Below are 22,822 nucleotides of genomic sequence, written 5' to 3' on the forward strand. Positions count from 1 at the left end.
TTTTGATTAAAATATTTAATTCTCCCTATTGTTCTCCCCAAATGTAAACAAAGTCAAGAGGCCTCCAACATATGCTTTCTCTACACAGGTGTTCTTACCTGAAGCTTTCACTAACTCTCCCGCTGGGTCCATAAACATGGATTGGGAAGAAATTACATGTTTATTTCTAATAACCTCTAATTGAAGCTTAGCATTCTCTTCAATTATGAATATGGTAACAAACTACAGTAGTATTCACAGCACCTGTGATAGTCACCAGTAGAAAGCACAGATAGTTTCATAGAATATTGTTGCAGATATGCTAAAATAGTTTGTATTTAACATTGCTTCTACATTAGTTACTAACCTCACCACTAGGTCTTGTAATATATTGTAATACATTGATACATATCCCTGTATCAAACATTTGCTTTTTAAATATTCTGATAACCATATTTCAATACAATTGATTTCTGGCTGGGCACCGTGGCTCATATCTGTAATCCCAGCACTTTGGGAGGCCAAGGCAGGTGGATCACAAGGTTAAGAGTTTGAGACCAGCCTGGCCAACATGGTGAAACCCCATCTCTACTAAAAATACAAAAAAAATTAGCTGGGCGTGGTGCCAGGTGCCTATAATCCCAGCCATATTTCAATACAATTGATTTACTTTGTAATTCTATGTATTTTATTTTATGCATTTAATTTTTTTTTTAGATAGGGTCTCACTTTGTTGCCCAGGCTGGAGTGCAGTGAGGCACGAACACGGCTCACCGCAGCCTCAACATCCCAGGCTCACGTGATCCTCCCACCTCAGCCCCCCAAGTAGTTGGGACTACAGGTATGTGCCACCATGCCCAGCTAATTTTTGTATTTTTTGTAGAGATGGGTTTTTGCCAAGTTGCCTAGACTGGTCTCGAACTCCTGGTCTCAAACAATCCGCTCCCCTTGGACTCCCAAAGTGCTGGGATAAGCCACCATGCCTGTCCCCGCAAAATTTTTTTTTTTTTTTTTTTTTTTTGGAGAAAGGCCCATAGGATTTGCCAAGCTTGCAAAGGAATCCAAAAAAAATTTTTAAGAACTCTTGCCTACATATGAATTTACTGAGATGAAAAACTCTAAGATCAAAAATGGGACAAAGGATATCATGATTCTATGTTTTTAGATACACATTAATAAACAGTCTGCAATATAATTTTCCAAGATTTCAAGTGGCTAAATTCTCAATATTCTTGAAAAAGAAATAAAAGACATCTATTCCTCCTTAAAAATAAAATAGAAGACTAGCAAAAACTTAGCCATGTCTTAGTTTAATGAACACAGGAGTGTCAAAAAAAAAGAGGAGAGTCACATAACACCCAGATCTTGGTTTCTAATAATATTCTTCAATAAAAGAAACCAGGGCTCATTGGAGCAATGGCTGATTCTAGGTCTGGGGTATAAAATACACAAAATAAGCCTGGAATATCTTGTAGTGCCAGAAAAGTAAAAAGCACTAAAACACATGCACAGACACATACAATATGATGGGAGTATGTCAAAGGGACACGGGGACCCAACTGAAAGGGCTCCAGTGGCCAAAGGTACATACACAGAATTGATCAAGTAAGTAAATATATGGAGGATGATAGGAGCCAAGTTTTTCGCCATCAGAGAAGATAATTATAAATATGGAAAGGGAGAAAACGAGAATAAATACTGTTGATTGGAACCAGATTTCAATGTAATCCTGCAGCTGTGGTTTCTGATTGATGATTGGGATAGATAGATAGATAGATAGATAGATAGATAGATAGATAGATAGATAGACAGATAGAAATACCTATGTGTGATTACCTGGGCATGGTGGTGCGCACCTGTAATCCTAGCTACTCGGGAGGCTGAGGCAGGAGAATCGCTTGAACCCGGCAGGCAGAGGTTGCAGTGAGTCAAGATTGCGTCACGGCACTCCAGCCTGAGCGACAGAGCGAGACTCCATCTCAGAAAAAAAAAAAAAAAAAAAAAAAAAAGCAATGCCCATGTGTGTATCTTGTGTATATACAAATACATATATACCCTAGCTCTGTCTGCTGAGAAGGCCTGGGAGAGCAGATACAACCACAATGAACAATGAGCGCACTCAGCACCCAGACTTTGGTTTCTAATACTATTCTCCACCAAAAGGAACCAGGACTCTTTAGAGAAATGGTTGATCCCAAAACCAGGACAGAAAAACTGCAAGATGAGCCTGGGACATCTTATGATGCCAAAAAGCAAGGAAATGCTTAAAGAATGATGACAACATGTCGAAAGGACACAGAATCCACCTTGAGATGGTTTTCAGTGGCCAAATCTGGGGATAAATTAAAGATTAAAATAGATAATGGTAGTAATGATTAAATCTGTTGATTAAAGTAAAAAACTGAGTCCAGATAAATTAGAAATTTTGATGAAGAAAAGAATTTTTAGTTATCTTCAAAATAGTTCCCCACAAAATGTTTATTAATTTCAAAGAAGAAAAGAGTAACTCTACACTGGAGAAGTCTGGCAGACATCAACATAATGAGATAATCAAAGTAAATAATGAAATAAATCAAAATAATGTAACATATTACAAGGTGCACTGAGAACACAATGTAACTTCTACGATAGTCCTGCCAAAGATGCATAATCTGAATCTAAGCTGAGGAAACATCAGACAAACTCAAATTGAGGGGTTCTACAATACAACTGCCCTGTTCTCTTCAAAAGTTTCAAGTTCAGAAGGACAAGGAAAGACTAAGAAATGTCCATACTGAAGGCGATTAAAGAGACCTCACAACTAAGTAGAAAGCATGATCCTCAACTGGATCCTTTTGCTATCATTGGGGCTCAGAAACTGATACCCAGAAGTATGGCATTTTGACATGCTGAACTGAAGATGGCTCAAGGTCTCTCTGACCTCCCCCTCCTCCTCTGTCTCTCCCAAAGCACAGGATGAAAGTGCACTGATGTTCTCTTATCTGCCTAAATGTGGGACCTGCCAGAAAACAGAACAATTACCTCTAGTCCCTTCCCTGAGTTTTTAATTCTGAATTCATATCACAGAAAGAAGACTGAAGTCTGTCAATAAACCTGGGTTACAACCACTGTCTGCTCTGCAAGCCCAACAGGCTTTGTCCGAGGCCATTGTATGTTCTTCGAGTCCCTTGAATTCCTTTAAAATCATTTACTAACCCCCTATAATCATCCACACTTCCCCATCTGCCTTTCCCCTAAAAAGTAGGGAATATAACCATCTGTACCCCATTGTGCAGTATAATCACTATGTGATTTTTTCCCTGTGCACATTAATAAATTTGTACGCCATTTCTCCTATTTAATCTGCCTTGCCCTTCAGAGAGCAAAGAGGAAGTTTTCCCTTGACCCTTACACTATCCAAGACATTATCAGGACAACTGGTGAAATTCACATTGGATCTGATTATTAAATTGTAGTAACGCAGCACTCCACATTCCTGATTTTGATGACTGTATTGTGGTTATGTTGGAGCACATCTTTTTTGTAGGAAATATATACTCAGGTATATAATGAAAGATGATAGGTCACCAGATTGGAAATTTATTCTTAAATAATTTAGGAAAAGGAAAAGTTGTTTTACTGTACTTGCAACTTTTCTGTAAGTTTGAGATGCCTTGAGACGATATATATATATAAGTATATATATATTTAAACCACATCTCTCTCTCTCTGTCACACACACACACACACACACGCATACATATATACATATATATCGCTATTGTATCAACAACTGCAAAATCTTCCTAATGGTCAGCCATGGTCTGATACATTCTAATTTCAACTCACTTTCCCGTCCTATTTAGTCAATTCCTCAACCCAGTTCCCTAACCACACTGAACACTTGGATAGTTCCTTTTCTTTCCTCTGTCCCTCAAACTGTCACATCCTTCCTCCTCTCCCAATTTTAATCTCTATCTAATGAAATCTTACTGTTCTTCAAGGTCCATTCCAAATTTTCCCCAAGTTCCCGAAGCCTTTTCTGATTCCCCCGAAGGATGTTACTCCCCCTCCTTTATCTCCTTTGCTGCGCTTTAATTATGTGTGTACCTATGTCATTTTCCATGACACGTCAGTAAAGATGTTGAGGGCTGGTACCATGTCTACTCCTCCCTGCAGACCTTCAGAGCACTTTCTCAGTATAAGCTTACACACTGAAAACACTCCATTTAGAGAATTATGTGGTATCTTGACTTAAGTATTTGTTGTACTCAGGACATCACATGTATATGAAGTCCTCTTATTACATTTCAGAAGACAGAAACTGCAATGTTATTTAATTGCTTTTTATTTTTATTATTGTGACAATGCCAATATTCCCACGAGCCTGTAATAAAGGCTCTCAGCATAAATGGTCTACTATCTAACACCACCAGAACCCTTTTGGCATCTTTAGCGTCTGGATACTTTTGCTCTATGCATGAGTGGGATGTATGGTCATTCCTTTCATGCAATCATGTAGTAGGCAAAACAATGGCTCCCTCAAAGATGTCCACATCCTAATCCCAAGAATCTGTGATTATGTTAGTTTATATTGCAAAGGAGAATTAAGGCTGCAGATTGAATTAAGGTTGCTAATCAGCTTGCTTTTAAATATGGAGAGCATCCTGGATTATCTGTGCGGGCCCAGTGTAATCATGAGGCTACTTAAAAGTGAAAGCGGAAGACAGAAGAAGAGTCAAGAGTGAGATGTGACCCCGGAAGAACTTTCAGAGGCGCAATGTTGCTGGCCCTGAAGATGGAGGACGGGCTACTGAGCCAAATAAGGTAGGTGGCCTCCGGAAGATGGAAAGGGGATTCACCCCAAGAGCTTCCAGAAAGGAAGGCAACCCGGCCAACACTTTTATTTTAACCCAGTGAGACCTCAGTAGGACTGCTACAGAATCCTAAGATAGTAAATTGTGTGTGTGAGTGTGTGTGTGTGTGTGTGTGTGTGTGTGTGTGTGTGTGCGCGCGCGCGCGTTCCTGTGTTTAAGCCACTAAAGCCATGTAATTTGTTATGGCAGCGAATAAAAAAAAACTAATACAAATCACCATCACCGTATTTCCCTAATACAATCATATAACTGCGGTGCCAGGCCGTGTAGAATCGAATCTTCCTATATGCATGCCTGGCAGCAAAAAGAAAGAAAGGCAATAGAACGTCTGCCTGTTGTACAGACTGGAAATACAGTATTCTCCTTCGGATGTCTCCTTCAAGAAAAACCTTGCCTATTCTGAAACGCCAGCCATGACTGCACAACACTGCCCCTGCCAAGAATCGTTTTCTTAAGAAATCCGTTTTCCTAAGGACTATCTCCAGAGACACTCCGAGAAAACAGCGAGGGCCGGGCGCGGTGGCTCACGCCTGTAATCCCAGCACTTTAGGAGGCCGAGGCGTGCGGATCACGAGGTCAGGAGATCGTATCCATCCAGGTTAACACGGTGAAACCCCCGTCTCTACTAAAAATACAAAAAAAATTAGCCAGGCGTGGTGGCGGGCGCCTGTAGTCCCAGCTACTCTACTCGGAAGGCTGAGGCAGGGGAATGGCGTGAACCCCGGAGGCGGAGCTTGCAGTGAGCCGAGATCGCGCCACTGCACTCCAGCCTGGGCGACAGAGCGAGACTCCGTCTCAAAAAAAAAAAAGGGGGGAAAACAGCGAGGAAACACAAATAACTTTATGTTTCAATTTCCTGAATGAAGCAAAGCAAACAAGTGACAAGGCTCGAAGCCCTGACGGCTCAGAGACTGCACAGCGGGCCCAGGAGCAGGTGCGCCCCCTCGAAGGCGGCGTGGCCTCTGCGGGCAGCTCCCGGGGAGCAGGGTCTCAGCTTCGGGGCTGTCCCATTCCCGTCGGCGCTGAGGTCTCCCACCTCCCTTTCCACCCCTGGCTCTCCAGCCCGGGACTGCCAGCGGCGGGAGTGGCAGTCCGGGAAGGGACTCCCCACTCACCCGAGTCCGCCCGCCGAGCGCAGCTCCCCAAGGCCCAGCGCGCCTGCCCTTCCCGGAAAACAGCAGCGCCCGAGACGCCGGAACCCCCGGAGGCACTGGAAGGGGAAGGCCCGGGTTGTCGAAACTGGCGCTGCTTCCTGCAGAAGCGCCTCGGGAGAGCTGCGGGGTCTTCCTGAGGAGGTGGCCCTCGCAGGAACAGCTTGGTTCCCTGCGAAAAGAAAAAGACAGTGAAAAAGAAAACTGCTTTAACGGCGATTTTTCTTTAGCACTTAACCACTGCTCAAATACTAAACCTGGTTGTCTCCAATGATGAGTCACTAACAGAAAAAAAAACTAATTTCACTTTCGATTTTTAAAAAGGAGTGGTTTTGCGGAGGAAAGCAGAAGTATACCTGAAGTTTCCGTACACACTAATTTTAGGGAACGCTTTCTAAAACCAGTTTTTTGCATGTATTTTATGAGGTATGTTGGAAAAGTGGATAGAAACCAAATAAAGTCAAAGCAGGAATCGCTCTTCATCAGATTGTAACTCTTTTGTAATTTCTTAGTCATTGTAACACTAGTTTACAAATGTTTACAGTCAGCACAAGATCGGCGTTTCTGTGTCTTTTGTAACATCCCCCCGGCCATGAAGTTGGGAAAGCTGTGGTGTTCCTGTTGGTTTCTGTGACCCATGTCCCTTGAAAATTTTCTTATAATCTCTTGTTTTGTTGTGGAGCTTGTAAATAAATACTTCACTAGGTGTGAACTTTTCCTTTGAAAATTCAAACATCTGGTTTATTTCAAGAACTGCAGTGTCTCTTAATCCCACACAAAGAACCACCCCACAGCTGCCCCGGCTCATAAATACAGATGTGGGAAGAAAATGAGTCAAAATTATTTCAAGGCATAAATTATAGGTTATCATGCTACCTAGTCACATATAATAACTGATATAGTGGTCTAAAATAGTTTAACAAAAGTAAAATTTCTTTGTATCAAAAAGGTTGATGGGAACCAGTTTAATGTGGTGACATTTCTTTTTCTTTTCTTTTCTTTTTTTTTTTGAGATGAGTCTTGCTCTGTTGCCCAGTCTCCAACTCCTGAGCTCAAGCAGTCCTCCCACCTCCACTCCCAAGTAGCTGGGATTACAGGAATTCACGACTGCACCCAGATTGTTTGTACTTTTATTTTAATTTGGGGGCTAGGGGCAGGTATCTAACTGTTTCCCAGGCTGATCTTGAGCTCTGGCCCCAAGTGATCCCACCACCTCAGCCTCCTGTAAAATGGCATTTCTAAGTAAAAAAACAACTTCTTTGTGCTTATCAGACCAGTTAGAAAATACAAAAACTCCATCTGCTGCAACTTGAGAAAGAATTACTTTAGTTTTACCTTGAAATTTTGGAGGGAATATGAACTCTCCAGGTTATTTAGTTGAACTTCATTTCTTCTTATTTTTATTTTTTATAAGAAGATACTAAATGACAGGACCATGGCCAGAACAGGCCTAACTTCATATATTGACTCAGATTCTGTTTAAAAAGCAAATGATACAGGTGGAGGGGAAGTCTTTTTGGACACCTACATTCTAAAGCTGAGACATGTACTAACAGTCTGAATTTAACTCAGCTTCAAATCTGGTATTCTGAAAAGTGTTAGAGATCTGAAAATGAAGAGTTGGCTCCTGGACATATTATTAATAATTGTAATTGCTAACATCTACTAAGAACTCCTGGACATTTTATAAACCTTTTTGTTTTGCCAACAACAATATTAGATATAAGTATTATTCCCATTTCTTTTCACCTGTCTGAAGCAGTAGAGGAAACTAAGGCATAAAGAGGTGACCCAAAATCAAGCAGTTAATATATGGTGACAATGATATACTCTACTCTCAACAATATCTCCCAACTGTGTCCTAGGGTACATGGAGAACATGGAATTTTATGGCCCAATACAATTAGGAAATGCTGCATACTGAATCCACTTTTGGAAATTCACAATGCACATCGGCACATTAAGAGTTCCAAGAAATATTGCAGGGAAAAATTAAAAATTTGTGCATATTAAAAATTTTAACTTTATTAACCTTGAACTTATCAAATCAATTTGAGCGATATATTCTTTTTTTCAAGGAACAGTTATTAAAATCTTGGGAAGTTTCTGATGGGAACTTTTGAGGAATGCTCTAGTAAATTACGCTCTCTCCTAATATAAAAGCTATTTATTGATGTTATCATGCACTCAGTAAATATGTTGCACATGAGCTGCAGCACTCTGTGCCTTGGATATCTCATGTAAATCTACACAGATGTGAGCTTAATATTATGTTACACATTTGTCTCCCTGACTACATGGCAATGAACTCCTCCCAGACTTTCTATAAAGACACACACACACACACACACACACACACACACACACACAAACACACACACACCAGTATTACATACAGTCTAATGTGTGTTGGAAGGGGTAGGATACCAGAAGTAGTAAAAGACAAAGGAGAGCGTAGTCCCCTCTATCTGAGGAGGTCAGGGAAGTTTCCTTCACAGAAGAGGTGAAAATTGAGTTGATTCATTAAGGTAGAGAAAGTAGACTGAGAAGAAAGATTGGGTGAAAAATCTCAGAGGGATGTGCAATGGACTAAATGTTTGTGTTCCTCCAAAATTCATATGTTGAAATCCTAACCCCCAAGGTGACAGTATTAGGGCTGGGGCCTTTGGGAGATGATTAGGTCATAAAGGGTGGAGCCTAAATGAATGAGATTAATGCCCTTATCAAAGAGGCCCAAAGGAGTTTGTTGACCTCTTCTGCCATGTGAGGACACAGACAAAAGGTAATCTATGAATCAATAAGCTGGCTCTCACCAGACACTAGATCTGCAGGACCCTGGATCTTAGACTTGCAGCTTCCAGAACTGTGAAAAATAAATTCTGTTGTTTATAAACTACCAGTTTATGATGTTTTATTACAGCAGTCCAAAAGGACTAATATAGCATGAAACAAATGGGAGGCACCAAGAGTTTAGTGATTATGCAAACTATGAGAAAGCTACCTGATATCTATTACATGATGATTCTCTTTTAAGAAAAGGCTACTACACCAAGCTTATGCTGCTGTTGCTAAGATTGTGTTGATCTGGTTTGCAGTTCATCCTTGGGGAAATTGGAACACTTATGCCCAGTATTGTGCAAGATCCTGGGGTATACAAATGAATTCTGTAACTTCCTTCTAGTTTTCAAGAGTTTTCCCATTGGACTACATAAATGGTAAAGGAAAATACTTACTCTTTTATCAGGCAAGCAGTACTGTATAGTTAAAAGCATGATTTTGGCCAGACATGGTGACTCATGACTATAAACCCAGCATTTGTGGAAACTGAGGCAGAAGAATCACTTGAGTCCAGGAGTTCAAGGCTGCAGTGAGCTGTGACTGCACCGCTGTACTTCAGCCTGGGCAATAGCACGAGACTCTGTCAAAAAGTAAATAAATAAATAAAGTATAGTTTTGGTGTCAGAAATGGGTTTGAATTTCAATTTTTAGTTACTCAAGTTTCTCAGCTTCAATTTTCTCATCTGTAAAATAAAGATGTGGTGAATGAGATAGAGATGCATTTCAAGGACTAAACACAGTGCTCTGCCCATGGAAAGCACTCACTAAATTGTACTTGTTTCATCTTATACTACGGTGAGATTTTTTTTCAATTTTTCTCTTACATTTCCATTATCTTTGTTCTTCCTCCCTAGAAAAGTACTTTTAAGAAATAAGGTCATTTAAAAATGTATTTTATGTTACCTGCAGTAACTGTACCTAGTGCACACTGTATAAATAGTTACTTCTAACTAGTCATTAAATACTAGAGTAGGAGTAAAATACTCTGGACCCAATGTTATAACAACCCCTTTGTATAGCTTTTCATACTCATGTGTGTGAATAAGCTTGTATAAGTGAATAAAATATTATGAGGTAGACCAAATATTTAGAAATAGAAATAAATTCAAGCAAAATAATAATAATAAAATTAAAGAATAAAGGACTTTATCTTGTCAAATCTGCCTGGACCACTGATTTATCATATAAACATAAACAATCACTTAGAAAATTTTGTTGTGTTAAATAAAGTACATAGAGAATAAAGTTGGTATCCTTGACAATGCTATAAAGAAGAACAATTAATGTTTTGCTTATAAAGGCTCAAAAATAAACATTTATCTGTAGTATTCAAGGCTGTAAGATAGCAGTAAATCTCAATATTATATTAAGGAAATTTCTTAAAGAAAGTCTGAGAATACTGTGATGTTTTCCTGCTTTGCTTTTCTCAATTATAAACCAAAAATGGCTTCTGACAGGACTCTCATAGGATGAACTTGATGGTCGGATAAACCCAACTGTTTGCTTTGAACCTAAAATCACAAAGGAGAAAAAGCCCAGTGAATCTTGAGGTTTTCAGAGACCCAAACAGAACATAGCCTTGGAATGCTGGAAAAATAAAAATATTAACTTTTGTCGCCAAAAATCTCAAATGAGAAAGAACTGAGCAAAGCATCCGAATATGTCAATTCAGCTTCTCAGGGAGCTCAGTTTTTAAGAAAACATGCATAAAAATAGTGAAAACAGCTAAGGAAATATTAAAAGACATTTATTTTGCTTGACTATGTTTTTTTGTTCGTTTGTTTTTGTTTTGTTTGTTTTTGAGATGGAGTCTGGCTCTGTCGCCAAGGCTGGAGTGCAGTGGCGCGATCTAGGCTCACTGCAAGCTCCACCTCCCGAGTTCATGCCATTCTCCTGCCTCAGCCTCCTAAGTAGCTGGGACTACAGGCGCCCACCACCACACCCGGCTAATTGTTTTTTTTTGTTTGTTTGTTTTTTAGTAGAGACAGGGTTTCACCATGTTAGCCAGGATGATATCGATCTCCTGACCTCGTGATCCGCCCGCCTCAGCCTCCCAAAGTGCTGGGATTACAGGCGTGAGCCACCGCACCCGGCCTTGACTATGTATTTTAATTTTGGAATTTGTAGTCTGTTTTGCCTGAGGGGGCTGCGGGAGGCATTCTAGAAATTGTCAAGCAGCAAGATTTGGATTGGTGTTTGAATATGTTGTTTCTGATTATTTTCCTGTCTGAAATAGTACTTTACAAGAGGTAGCAAATGATTGCAACAAAGAAAGTCACTAGTCACTAACCTATTTAGAATTTTAAAAAACGTAAGAGGTAGCCAGGTGCGTTGGCTCACGCCTGTAATCCCAGCACTTTGGGAGGCTGAAGTGGGCGCATCACGAGGTCAAGAGATTGAGACTATCCTGGCTAACATGGTGAAACCCCGTCTCTACTAAAAATATAAAAAAATTAGCTGGGCGTGATGGCAGGCGCCTGTAGTCCCAGCTACTCGGGAGGCTGAGGCAGGAGAATCGCTTGAACCTGGGAGGCGGAGCTTGCAGTGAGCCGAGATCGCGCCACTGCACTCCAGCCTGGGTGACAGAGCAAGACTCCGTCTCAAAAACAAAAACAAAGCAAAAAAACGTAAGAGGCAAAGCTGCTCAACTTTTTGTATTATGTTAAATTTGTCTTCTGGTTGGTCTTAATGAGCCTAAATATAGGAATGTAATTCCCTCCCCCCGCCCCCCGACACACATATATATATTTTGAGAAAGGGTCTCACTCACCCAGGCTGGAGTGTTGTGGTGTGATCTGGGCTCACTACAACCTCTGCCTTGGGGCTCAAGAGATCCTCCCACCTCAGCCTCCCCAGTAGCTGAAACCAGAGGTGCACGCCACCACGCCCAGCCAGCTAAATTTTTGTGTGTATACTTTTTATAGCGATTGGGGTTTCGCCACGTTTCCCAGGCTGGTCTCGAACTCCTGGACTCAAGCAATGCACCAGCCTCAGCCTCCCAAAGTGCTGGGATTACAGGCATGAGCCACCACCTAATTAATCTATCAAGATCCATTAATATGTATCTACGAAGACATATATTAGCCCAGCCTAATACATATCTTGATATAATAAATTATTTCTGTTGATCCCCTTGAAATGTGCGGCATAGTTACAAGAAAGGGAAAAATATGTTTTTGGGCAAGAAGACTTTCTGTACACCAGTGTTTGACAAACTTCCATGTCCGTATAAATCAGCTGAAGATCATGTTAAAATATACATTCTGATTCTGTAGGATTAGGGTGGATATTTTGCATTCCAAAAGCTCCTAGATGATGCTGATGGTGCTGTTTCTTCTGAGAGGTGACAGCGTGCTGGCAGTCCTCGCAGCCCTCGCTCGCTCTCAGCGCCTCCTCTGCCTGCGCTCCCACTTTGGCGGCACTTGAGGAGCCCTTCAGCCCCGCTGCTGCACTGCGGAAGCCCCTTTCTGGGCTGGCCAAGGCCGGAGCCGGCTCCCTCAGCTTGCGAGGAGGTGTGGAGGGAGAGGCGAGGGCAGGAACCCAGGCTGCGCGCGGTGCTTGCAGGCCAGCGCGAGTTCTGAGTGGGCGTGGGCTCGGCGGCCCCAGGCAGTGAGGGGCTTAGCACCTGGGCCAGCAGCTGCTGTGCTCAATTTCTCGCCGGGCCTTAGCTGCCTTCCCGCGGGGCATGTCTTGGGACCTGCAGCCCGCCATGCCTGAGCCTCCCCTGCGCCTCCGTGAGTTCCTGTGGGGCCGGAGCCTCCCCAAGAAGTGCCGCCCTCTGCTCCACTGCTCCCAGTCCCATTGACCACCCAAGGGCTGAGGAGTGCAGGCACACGGCCGGGGACTGGCAGGCAGCTCCACCTGAGGCCCAGTCTGGGATCCAGCTGGGCTCCTGAGTCTGGTGGGGACTTGGAGAACCTTTATATCTAGCTAAGGGATTGTAAACACACCAATCAGCACTCTGTATTTAGCTCAAGGTTTGTCAACACACCAATCAGCACACTGTGTCTAGCTCAGGGTTTGTGAATGCACCAATGGACACTCTGTATCTAGCTACTCTGGTGGGGACTTGGAGACCCTTTATGTCTAGCTAAGGGATTGTAAATACACCAATCGGCACTCTGTATCTAGCTCAAGGTTTGTAAACACACCAATCAGCACCCTGTGTCTAGCTCAGGGTTTGTGAATGCACCAGTCAACACTCTGTAGCTAAGGGGGACTTGGAGAACCTTTGTGTGGACACTCTGTATCTAGCTAATCTAGTGGGGACATGGAGAATTTTTGTGTCTAGCTCAGGGATTGTAAACGCACCAATCAGCACCCTGTCCTACCAATCAGCTCTCTGTAAAATGGACCAATCGGCTCTCTGTAAAATGGACCAATCAGCAGGGTGTGTGGGTGGGGCCAGATAAGAATAAAAGCAGGCTGCCCCAGCAGCAGTGGCAACTTGCTTGGGTCCCCTTCCATACTGTGGAAGCTTTGTTCGTTCGCTCTTTGTAATAAATCTTGCTGCTGCACGCTCTTTGGCTCTACACTGCCTTTATGAGCTGTAACACTCACCACGAAAGTCTGCAGCTTCACTCCTAAAGCCAGTGAGACCACGAACGCACCGGGAGGAACGAACAACTCCAGATGCGCGGCCTTAAGAGCTGTAACACTCACGGCGAAGGTCGGCAGCCTCACTCCTGAGCCAGCGAGACCACGAACCCACCAGAAGGAAGAAACTCCGAGCACATCTGAGTATCAGAAGGAACAAACCCCGGACATGCCGCCTTTAAGAACTGTGACACTCACCATGAGGGTCCGCAGCTTCATTCTTGAAGTCAGTGAGACCAAGAACCCACCAATTCCAGACACACTTGGACTACGCCTTGAGAAACAAAGCCATAGACTAACTGGTTCACTAAAAGCATGACCAGAAATCGTCATTCTGGGAGACGGGTTTTATGTGCTACCTGGCTGTCCGGAAGCACAGAACCCTCTTCCTGTTTGCCAGCCTGGTTGGCGAGTCCACAGACAGAAAGTGAGGTATTTCTGGGTGTCCGTGTGTTTCATGAAGGGGTGGTATATGCAAAGCAGCCCCCAAATGCCAAAGGAACTGAGATATCAAAGAACAAGGCAGACAAATCCAGTTTGTCAGTAAGGAGTGTTTTAATGGAAACCTAAGATGGGAGTGGGGCTGCAAGACATCTCTGCACTGTTACTCCCCAGACCCAGGGCTTATACATAACAGGGAAAGGGTATACGCGCTCCAGCAAGACAATTAAAAGCAACCCTCCAAAACAGGCAAGAATGCCATATGCGTTATAGCCTATAATTTGTGTGATAACAGCAGGGTTGACATGTTCTTACGCTAAGGACAGTAAATAAATGAGGAATTAGGAGGCATTCATGGGACTGGGGCTAATCAGAACTCAACATGGTAGATCAGCATCCAAAATGGAGTCCTTTTGTCTCCACACTCTGGTGTTCTTTTCCTGAGGAAAGAACAAGAGCTGTTCCTGTCTTTCATGCCATCTCCTTCAGAGAGCACTGGCTTCTTGCTTGTAGCTAGGCTGCCATTATAGCTACCCTGAGGGAAAGGAAGGAATAAACAGTGAGGGGAAATGAGTCAAAATGACACTAAAGAGTGGAAAGAGGAAGTAGGAGAAGCCAAGAAAAAAAACAGGGCAAGTGTATATGGGAACTTGAAAGGGGTATTCTCTTCTCTTTCATTAATTATTCATTTCAATTTATTCTAAATAGTTTGCCCTAGTGTACAATGTTACAAGATAGAATGATCTCACACACAGGACTCATTTTAATAACATAATATCTGCATGGGGCAGTTTGATGATGTTTAATATACAAAGCCAGAGTTAATTCATCCTTCTCAGGGCTTAAACCCCTCCAGGGAAATTATAAATAAAAACAAGCTTCATCTCCAATAAAAATAAACAAAACAGTGTCCTTCAGATCTTACTGCTTGGCGACTTTATGAATTGGAATGGAAACATTGTTGCCTTTTGGGAGATTGACCTCAGCTGTTTTTCAACCTTTTGAAGAATAAGAACTCTAATTTGGTGCCAATACTCAAATAGAAGTTTTCTCAGGTGGACAAACAACACCTGGTAAGCTGGTTTGTCATGGAAATTGCACCACCTTAAAATCACCAGGAGAACCAAGCTGAGTCTTTGCTTTGCGCCTGACTAGCTCTGTGAACTTGGGCTCATGTAAAGGATCTGGTACATAATAGGTGCTCAAAAAAATGTTACTACTGATCGCATTTCCCTTTAGCTTTCCGAGGGTCCATTTCTCAGTTTCTCAAATGTAAAAATAATGACATTATTACAATTGGTAGTAATGTTACCTACCAATTATAGGGTGTTTGGTGAGGATTAATTTAGCTAATGTACATAAAAATACTTTTTGAACAGTAAATGCAAAATTAAATAATATTATTAATATTAATATTGTCCTCTGATTTTAAGCTATAATTAGAAGAGTTGAAAGGGATGACAGTTGCATAGGAAAAAATAATTAGATAGGTTAAAATATAAAATGCAAGACCTGAATAGAGTCACAAAGACAACTGCATAAAATGACACTGGATGGGCACTGCACAATGCCTCCTCGTGTCCCCTCGAATTGTGCAGTGTGTGCCAGGAACAGATTCTGGGCTGCCAAGACTTAGTTGTTTGCTGATCCAGATTTAGATAGAACACATAAAAACAAGTCAGTCAAATAGTAAGTCTAAGATCTTTCTCTCACACTCATTCTGTTTCTCTTATTTTTGCCATATTCCCTTTTTTTTTTTTTTTTTTTTTTTTTTTGAGACGGATTCTCGCTCTGTCACCCAGGCTGGAGTGCAGTGGCGCGATCTCGGCTCACTGCAAGCTCCGCCTCCAGAGTTCACGCCATTCTCCTGCCTCAGCCTCCCGAGTAGGTGGGACTACAGCGCCTGCTGCCATGCCCGGCTAATTTTTTTGTATTTTTAGTAGAGATGGGGTTTCACCGTGTTAGCCAGGATGGTCTCGATCTCTTGACCTCGTGATCCGCCCGTCTCGGCCTCCCAAAGTGCTGGGATTACAGGCGTGAGCCACCGCGCCCGGCCATTTTTGCCATATTCTTTAATGAACTACACGTAAGAAAGGTGGGTAATATTGAGTGGGTTTTTTGTGATGTAGTCTCTTAAGATATACCAAGCAGCAATTGTTTTCTCTGCTGCTCATACAGCCCCTTCTGTGGCCACAAACCTCATCTGGCCTCCTGCAAGGGGCAATGTGACTAGATGGCACAGATTTCTTAAAACTTGATTTCAAAAATTCTGCCCAGTTCCATTTCTCATGCCACAGCCAGTGTCTCTTTTTCCCCTTACTCTCTTGCATGAAAATTCATAGTTGAATGTTTTATTCCTGCAGGACTTTTCATGGGGCTAATCTACATCTGGAATTTACCCTGCTAATGATTTTCTTTCCTTTCATCCTGCATACTCATGCCAGATTATTCTTCTAAAAGGGTTAGTATCATCATGTCATTCGACATGTTAAGCACTTGCAGATGACATCCCATATATACAATCCAAATTCCAGAGTGTAAGATGTACACTCCCTCCCATCACTCCCAATACCAAACTTTCCACCACAGGCTGGCTACAGTTTGTCTGTAACTTCATCAGCCATTACTCCCTTCCACATCCCACTGAATTAGTCAGCTATCCAACTCCAGAACATACTAGGCCTCTTCTCTCTCTTACTATTTTCCTCTCCTGAGTTGTTTTCTCTTTCCTTTCTATTATTTCAGTTATACAGTCAGACAAGTGAACTTTCAACAAACCCACACACACACTATACATGCAGTGGTGATAGTGAAAACACAACTGCTCAGCATAGACATTGAACCATGAGAATGGCTCTCACCAGAGTGCTGGAGCAATGTCCCAGAGAATTCTTTCTAGGCTGAGATCCCTCAGTTGCTAGATCTTAGGAAGGTCAGGGGAAGAGAAGTTGGGAATTCCTGGTGGAGGAACAGGTATGGCCAGCTTGGTGGAGGCACAAGGATGGAGATGGGGGAAGACTGCTACTACTTACCAAATGATACAAAATGATCTTACCAAATGATACTTACCAAATGATACAAAAATATTTCATTATTTAACAACTGGTCTAAACCTCTAGAGCATGCTGACTGAACACCAGTGTCAGGCTTTGCTGATGCATCTTCAGGCTCAATTTAAGCTCCTTTTCCAACAACCCAAGGGCCACTAGTGATCCCTCCATTCTCTAAATTATTTTAGCACATTTTGTCCATACCACTTACTGGGCACATTTACAGCCTTGCATTGCTGTCTTTGGGGAATCGTTATACAATTAATTCTCCCAAAGATGGTAATCTTTTCCAAAATAAGAGTTGTGCTGTATCTGTGTTTCTCCCAAAAATGTCTAACACGGTGCCTGTGGTTATTAATTTTATGGGTCAGTTTGGCTGGGCTATGGGATGCTCAGAGAGCTGGGAAAACATTATTTCTGGGCATGTCTGTGAAGGTGTTTCCAGAAGAGAGTAGCTTTTGAATTGGTGGAGTGAGTAAAGGATATCTGCTCTTTCCAATGTGGGCAGGCATCATCCAATCTATTGAGGGCCTAAATAGAACAAAAAGGCAAAGGAAAGGTGAATTTATTCTGTCTGCTTGAGCTGAGACATCCATCTATTTCTGTCCTTGGACACCAGAGCTCCTGGTTCTCAGGGCTTTGGGCTTGGACTGTAATATACTACTGGTTTTCCTGGGGCTCCAGCTTGCACATGGCAGATTGTGGGGCTTCTCAACCTTCACAGTCACATGAGGCAATCTCTTACAATCAATCTCTTTCCATATATCTACAAGTATCCTATTGGTTCTGTTTCTCTTGAGAACCCTCACTAATAAAGTGCCCTTCTCAGGCAATCATTTATCCTATGTTTATTAATAAAGGTTAATTGACTAAATGATTGGGAACTATTATACATATATCACAGTGCAATCACCCAAATCACTTCGAGAGTGAGGCAGGGACAGATATATTTGAGACTCTGATGAGAGCTAGGAATTCTTCTCCCAGAAGCATTCCTACATACACAAAACCTGCATGAAATTTCAGATGTTTCACTTAACGCCTAAGCCATTCATAGACTCCTGGGAGTCCATGGAACCTAGGTTAAGGGCTCTGGTTTAAATGAAATATTTTACAGAGCTAAAATATTAACCTAAAGAATTATCTTTAGAAATAAGCCAGGCACAGAAAGACAAATATCGCAGGTTCTCACTCATACGTGGAGCTAAAAGCTTGATCTCATAGAGGTAGAGAGTGGAATGGTAGTTACCATAGGCTGAGAAGAGTGTGGCAGGGATGAAAAGAGGTTAGTTAATGGGTACAAATATACAGTTAGATAGAAAAAATAAGTTCTAATGTTCTATAGCAGAATAGGTGACTACAGTGAACATTGTATTGTATATTTCAAATTAGCTAGAAGAGAGGACTTGAAATGTTCCCAGTACAAAGAAAGACAAATAAATAAATACTGGAAAGAAATGTTCCCAGTACAAAAATATAAATACCCTAAATACCCTGACTTGATTATTATACATTCTATGCCTGTAACAAAATATATGAACCGTATAAAAAGTACAAATATTATATATCAATTAGAAATTTTTAAATTAACTTTAATGTTATTCTAGTAGTCCAGTAAGGAAGCTACTTTAGGGAAGCCCATACTTTATTAGCCCTAGATCATTGCATCTATGTGGCCATCTCCCAGCCTTTACGTGGGAGGCAGAAAGCAGCAGGGCGTGCATGCTAGCTGTGATGGTCCCGTCTCCTGGGATATTGTGCTGCTGACTGAGGATTTCAGACAAAGCCTGCTCATTACCAGTTGTACCCACAGATGTCAAATAACAAGTGCCAGTAACAATCTGGCATGGGACTCTCTTCAACTGGTTGAATTAATTAATAACTACTACATGCCAAAATATGAAGAGTGTGATTCATGTCCAACTGGGAGGAAAAAAGGACACATGAAAAGGCAAGAACAACTTTGTCACAGACGGGACATTTTTCATCAGGGAAAGGAACTTTTTTACATAAACTAAAGTGTAGACATGAGGTATAAAATAGTGAGATCATCGCCACCAAAACTCCGTGTGGAATTGACTCCCGCTGAGTTACGCACCCCAGGCAAAGAGATGGGACTTTCATCAACTCCCAGGACTAGTTAGTAAGCCTCCTTGCAATAAACTTCTTTTTGGAAAAAATAAGATAACTCATTTACAAGGGAACCCCCCTGCTGTGGTACAGACATAAACGTCTAGAAAAATTACACTTTCTTATATTTCATTCTGATTAGCTTCACTTTTTGGAAAAAAAAAGTAGAACATCTTTTATATACTATTAATCTTTAGATCTGTTTCTGCTGTCTGAAACTTTTTCTTGGGGCACACTGCTATGACAAAAAAATTAGATATGGTTACTGAAGAAAACCCTAGGAAAAAAATAAGAAAAATATTGTTCAATGAGGGCTAATTAAGATTACAGCCAACCTATGCTTTTATGAGCATAAACCAAAGTAACATTACAGGGAGATACACAGAAAAAATCACTTTTTCCTGTGAAATCTCTTAAGAAATTACATCAGTTCTCTGGACACATGGAGGAAAGGGGGTTTGCCATTGTGGAGGCTGTGACTCAGCGGCAACCTGATTTTTCATCTGCTTTGACAACAGTGATAACATAAAATGTGTCTGGAAAGGGAAAATTCATTCTCTCTACATCATTCTGCATAGTACCATGCTCTGCACCACATGTGGTGAGGTCCTTACCAGAAATACTGAAAATACAGGGGGTCTTGCAAGATGTAGGGAAAGAACGTTAGGAGAAACATCTTCCCTGGTCTTCTTTTGCAGCTAATTTACAACATGGCCTCAAAACCAAGCCACCGGAAGGAGGTAGTTGGGGTAAGAAGGGTGAGTTGTGAAGGGAAGATGGGAGGCAGAGTCTCTTGTCCATCTTCTGCTGTCTCTTTTTTTTTTTTTTTTTTTTTTTGAGATGGAGTCTCACTCTGTCACCCAGGCTGGAGTACAGCAGCACAATCACTGCAACCTCTGCCTCCCAAGTTCAAGCAATTCTCCTGCCTCAGCCTCCTGAGTAGCTGGGACTATAAGCAAGCACCACCACGCCCAGGTAGTTTTTGTATTTTTAGTAGAGATGGGGTTTCACCATGTTGGCCAGGATGGTCTTGATCTCTTGACCTCATGATCTGCCCACCTTGGCTTCCCAAAGTGCTGAGATTACAGGCGTGAGCCACCACGTCCAGCATCTTCTGCTGTTTCTTGACTTGTGGAAATGCCTGCATGTATGTGAAAAGCACAACTTCTCTGTAAGAATGTATCTTGGTTATTAAGCCCAGAGTCTAAGTAGTGTCAAGCCCGTTGATTTACAAATTACATCACTCTCTCCACCCAAAGGCCACCTGGCCATTGTGATATAGAGTAGCTACCATAGCAACTAAAGTGGTGTTTTCCAAAAAGAGTGACCTGTGAATACTTGTTGAATAAGGTAATATTAACCTACTTGTGGCCTTGATCTCACCCTTCTTCCTATCTAACCACAGCCCTGGCCCTAAGATACCCTGATCCCTGAAAGAACAGCAGCTATGTCTGAGAATAAAAAGCATCTCAAAGAATTCTAGGCTGTCAAACAAAATCAGGAAATGTTGGGAAACTTTTAAGTGATACAGTGGTGACTTTTGCAGGCCCAAAAGAAGTCTGTGGCCTTAATGGATCTATGGGCTACAGGATTCTCATCAAAATAATTTTAGTTAGATGAATCAATGAATAAAATGTGCCATATAGATGCAATGGAGTATTATTTGGCCTTAAAAAGGAAGGAAAGTCTGGTATAGAATAGATTATGTATGAAACTTGAGGACATTTTACTAAGTGAAATAAGTCATCTACAAAAGGACAAGTATTGTGTGGTTCCATTTATACAAGGAACCTAGAATAATCCAATTTACAGAGGAAGTAGAATGGTGGTTGCCAAGGGATGAGGGAAGGAGTGAATGGGGAGTTATTGTTTAATGAGCATAGAGTTTCAGTTTGTTTGTTTTTTGTTTGTTTGTTCTTGTTTTTATTTTTGTTTTCTTGAGACGAAGTCTTGCTCTTGTCCCCCAGGCTGGAGTGCAACAGCGCCATCTCAGCTCACTGCAACCTCCGCCTCCTGGGTTCAAGCGATTCTCCTGTCTCAGCCTCCCAAGTAGCTGGGATTACAGGCGCCTGCCACCAGACCCGGCTAATTTTTTTTGTATGTTCATTAGAGATGGGGTTTCACCATGTTGGCCAGGCTGGTCTCGAACTCCTGACCTCAGGTGATCCACCCGCCTCAGCCTCCCAAAGTGCTGGGATTACAGGCATGAGCCACCGCATTCGGCCGAGTTTCAGTTTTGCAAAATGAAAAGAGTTCTAGAGATGGATGGTAGTGATGGTTGTACAACAATGTGAATGTACTTAATACCACTGAAATGTACACTTAAAAATGGTTGATGATAAATTTTGTTATGTGTATTTTACCATAATTAGAAATAAAAAGTAAAAATTGTAGTGAGTCTTATTTGCATGCAAGTCTTTGTATACTATTGTAAGACGATGTAGGTAAAACTAGTCCCTGTCTTTATGGAGATTTACTGTTTTCAGATTTATAGGAAAAGAGAGGACAGATTTGTGTATCTGGCATAGAACTTTCCTTCATTATGTGGGAAGTGAGCTCAAGTTACTTCATATGGGAATTCAAGGAAGAGGAAGCCCATAAAAGTGAGAGAATTTGATGTTCATTTTCTATAAAAGTTATAAAAGAGGAAGATGAAAAGAGAGGAGAGGAAGGGAGAAGAAGAAAAAAGAAGAAGAGGAAGAAGAGGAGGAGGAAGAAGAAGAAAAAGGAGGAGGAGGAGGAGGGGAAGGGGGAGGGGAAGGGGGAGGGGAAGGGGAAGGGGAAGGAGAAGGGGAAGGAGAAGGGGAAGCAGAAGATTTCTGATCTTGTCACTCTTCTTTCATGTGCATTTGCTCCCAACATGCACCTACATGCCCAGCTGGAGAGCCAAGATGTAAATGCAACCAGGCCATAATCTGCCTTTCCAACCTAATTTCCCAGAACTCCCTTATACCAGTAATTCAGTCTTTTCAGTCCAATTAGCCTTACAAATTCCTATCTCCTGTCTCCATTCACAGAATCTCAGAGTTGGAGAAATCAGAGGTCATCTTGTCCAAATACTCACCAGATGCCTAAGTCCTTAAGTTGGGCTGACATCTTACTTAGTTGAACTTCCATTCATTTTCCCAGTTGGGCTCATAGAATAATGTTCTATATTATAAAAGGTATAAAAAGAAATACTGTCAAAGAAAAGAGAAAAAGAAGAAGAAGCACACTCTGAACTCAAAGTTAAGTTCCCACTTATTAATTATATTACTTATATTTAAAAAGAATATTTAAATCCAATTGCAAAACATTAAGTCTACAGTGATCCCATTTTTGTCACCCCCACAAAATGTGTGTGTGTGTGTGTGTGTGTGTGTGTGTGTGTATGCATGTATATACATAGAAAAAAGTCCCCGCGTAAATCTTTAAAGTTTCTTTGAAGGCAAAGTTATGGGTACCCTTTATTTCTACACTTGTTTATTTGTATTCATAATTTTTATTCAATTTTATTTTCTTTAACAAATGAAGAAAATTTGTATATAGTATGTTTGTACACATAAGTAAATATAACTGAGGTGGCAATTAGTTATCAAGTGACACAAAAATTTGCAACAGAACAAAACATAAAAATTATTTGGTAAATGTACATTGGAAAATTGGGTTTAGCATATTTAATCAAACAAATGGAGGGCCGGGCATGGTGGCTTATGCCTGTAACCTCAGCACTTTGAGAGGCCAAGACAGGCAGATTGCTTGAATCCAGGAGTTCGAGACTAGCCGAGCTGGGTATTTTTCT

The 22,822-nt window shown here is 41.6% G+C and overlaps 1 protein-coding gene across 5 annotated transcripts in view; it reads right to left on the bottom strand.

Annotated features, from left to right (window-relative positions):
* NMI (N-myc and STAT interactor) overlaps positions 1–22,822 on the bottom strand; it is a 67,557-nt gene that overhangs the window by 13,142 nt on the left and 31,593 nt on the right. For 2 of the 5 annotated variants that reach the window (XM_063647473.1, XM_054478956.2), the window contains 3 exons: positions 22,106–22,191; positions 9,220–9,404; positions 5,951–6,158 (listed from right to left, as the gene is read on the bottom strand). In XM_063647473.1, the coding sequence (XP_063503543.1) occupies positions 5,951–6,158; positions 9,220–9,258 (247 nt within the window). In that variant the 5' untranslated portion in view covers positions 9,259–9,404; positions 22,106–22,191. Of the gene's footprint in view, positions 1–5,950; positions 6,159–6,243; positions 6,264–6,342; positions 6,363–9,219; positions 9,405–22,105; positions 22,192–22,822 lie in introns of those variants that run through there. The other 3 variants (XM_063647474.1, XM_054478958.2, XM_054478957.2) reach the window with 3 other exon arrangements.

Source organism: Pongo pygmaeus, chromosome 11 (genome assembly GCF_028885625.2).
Source record: "Pongo pygmaeus isolate AG05252 chromosome 11, NHGRI_mPonPyg2-v2.0_pri, whole genome shotgun sequence".
NCBI lineage: Eukaryota > Metazoa > Chordata > Mammalia > Primates > Hominidae > Pongo > Pongo pygmaeus.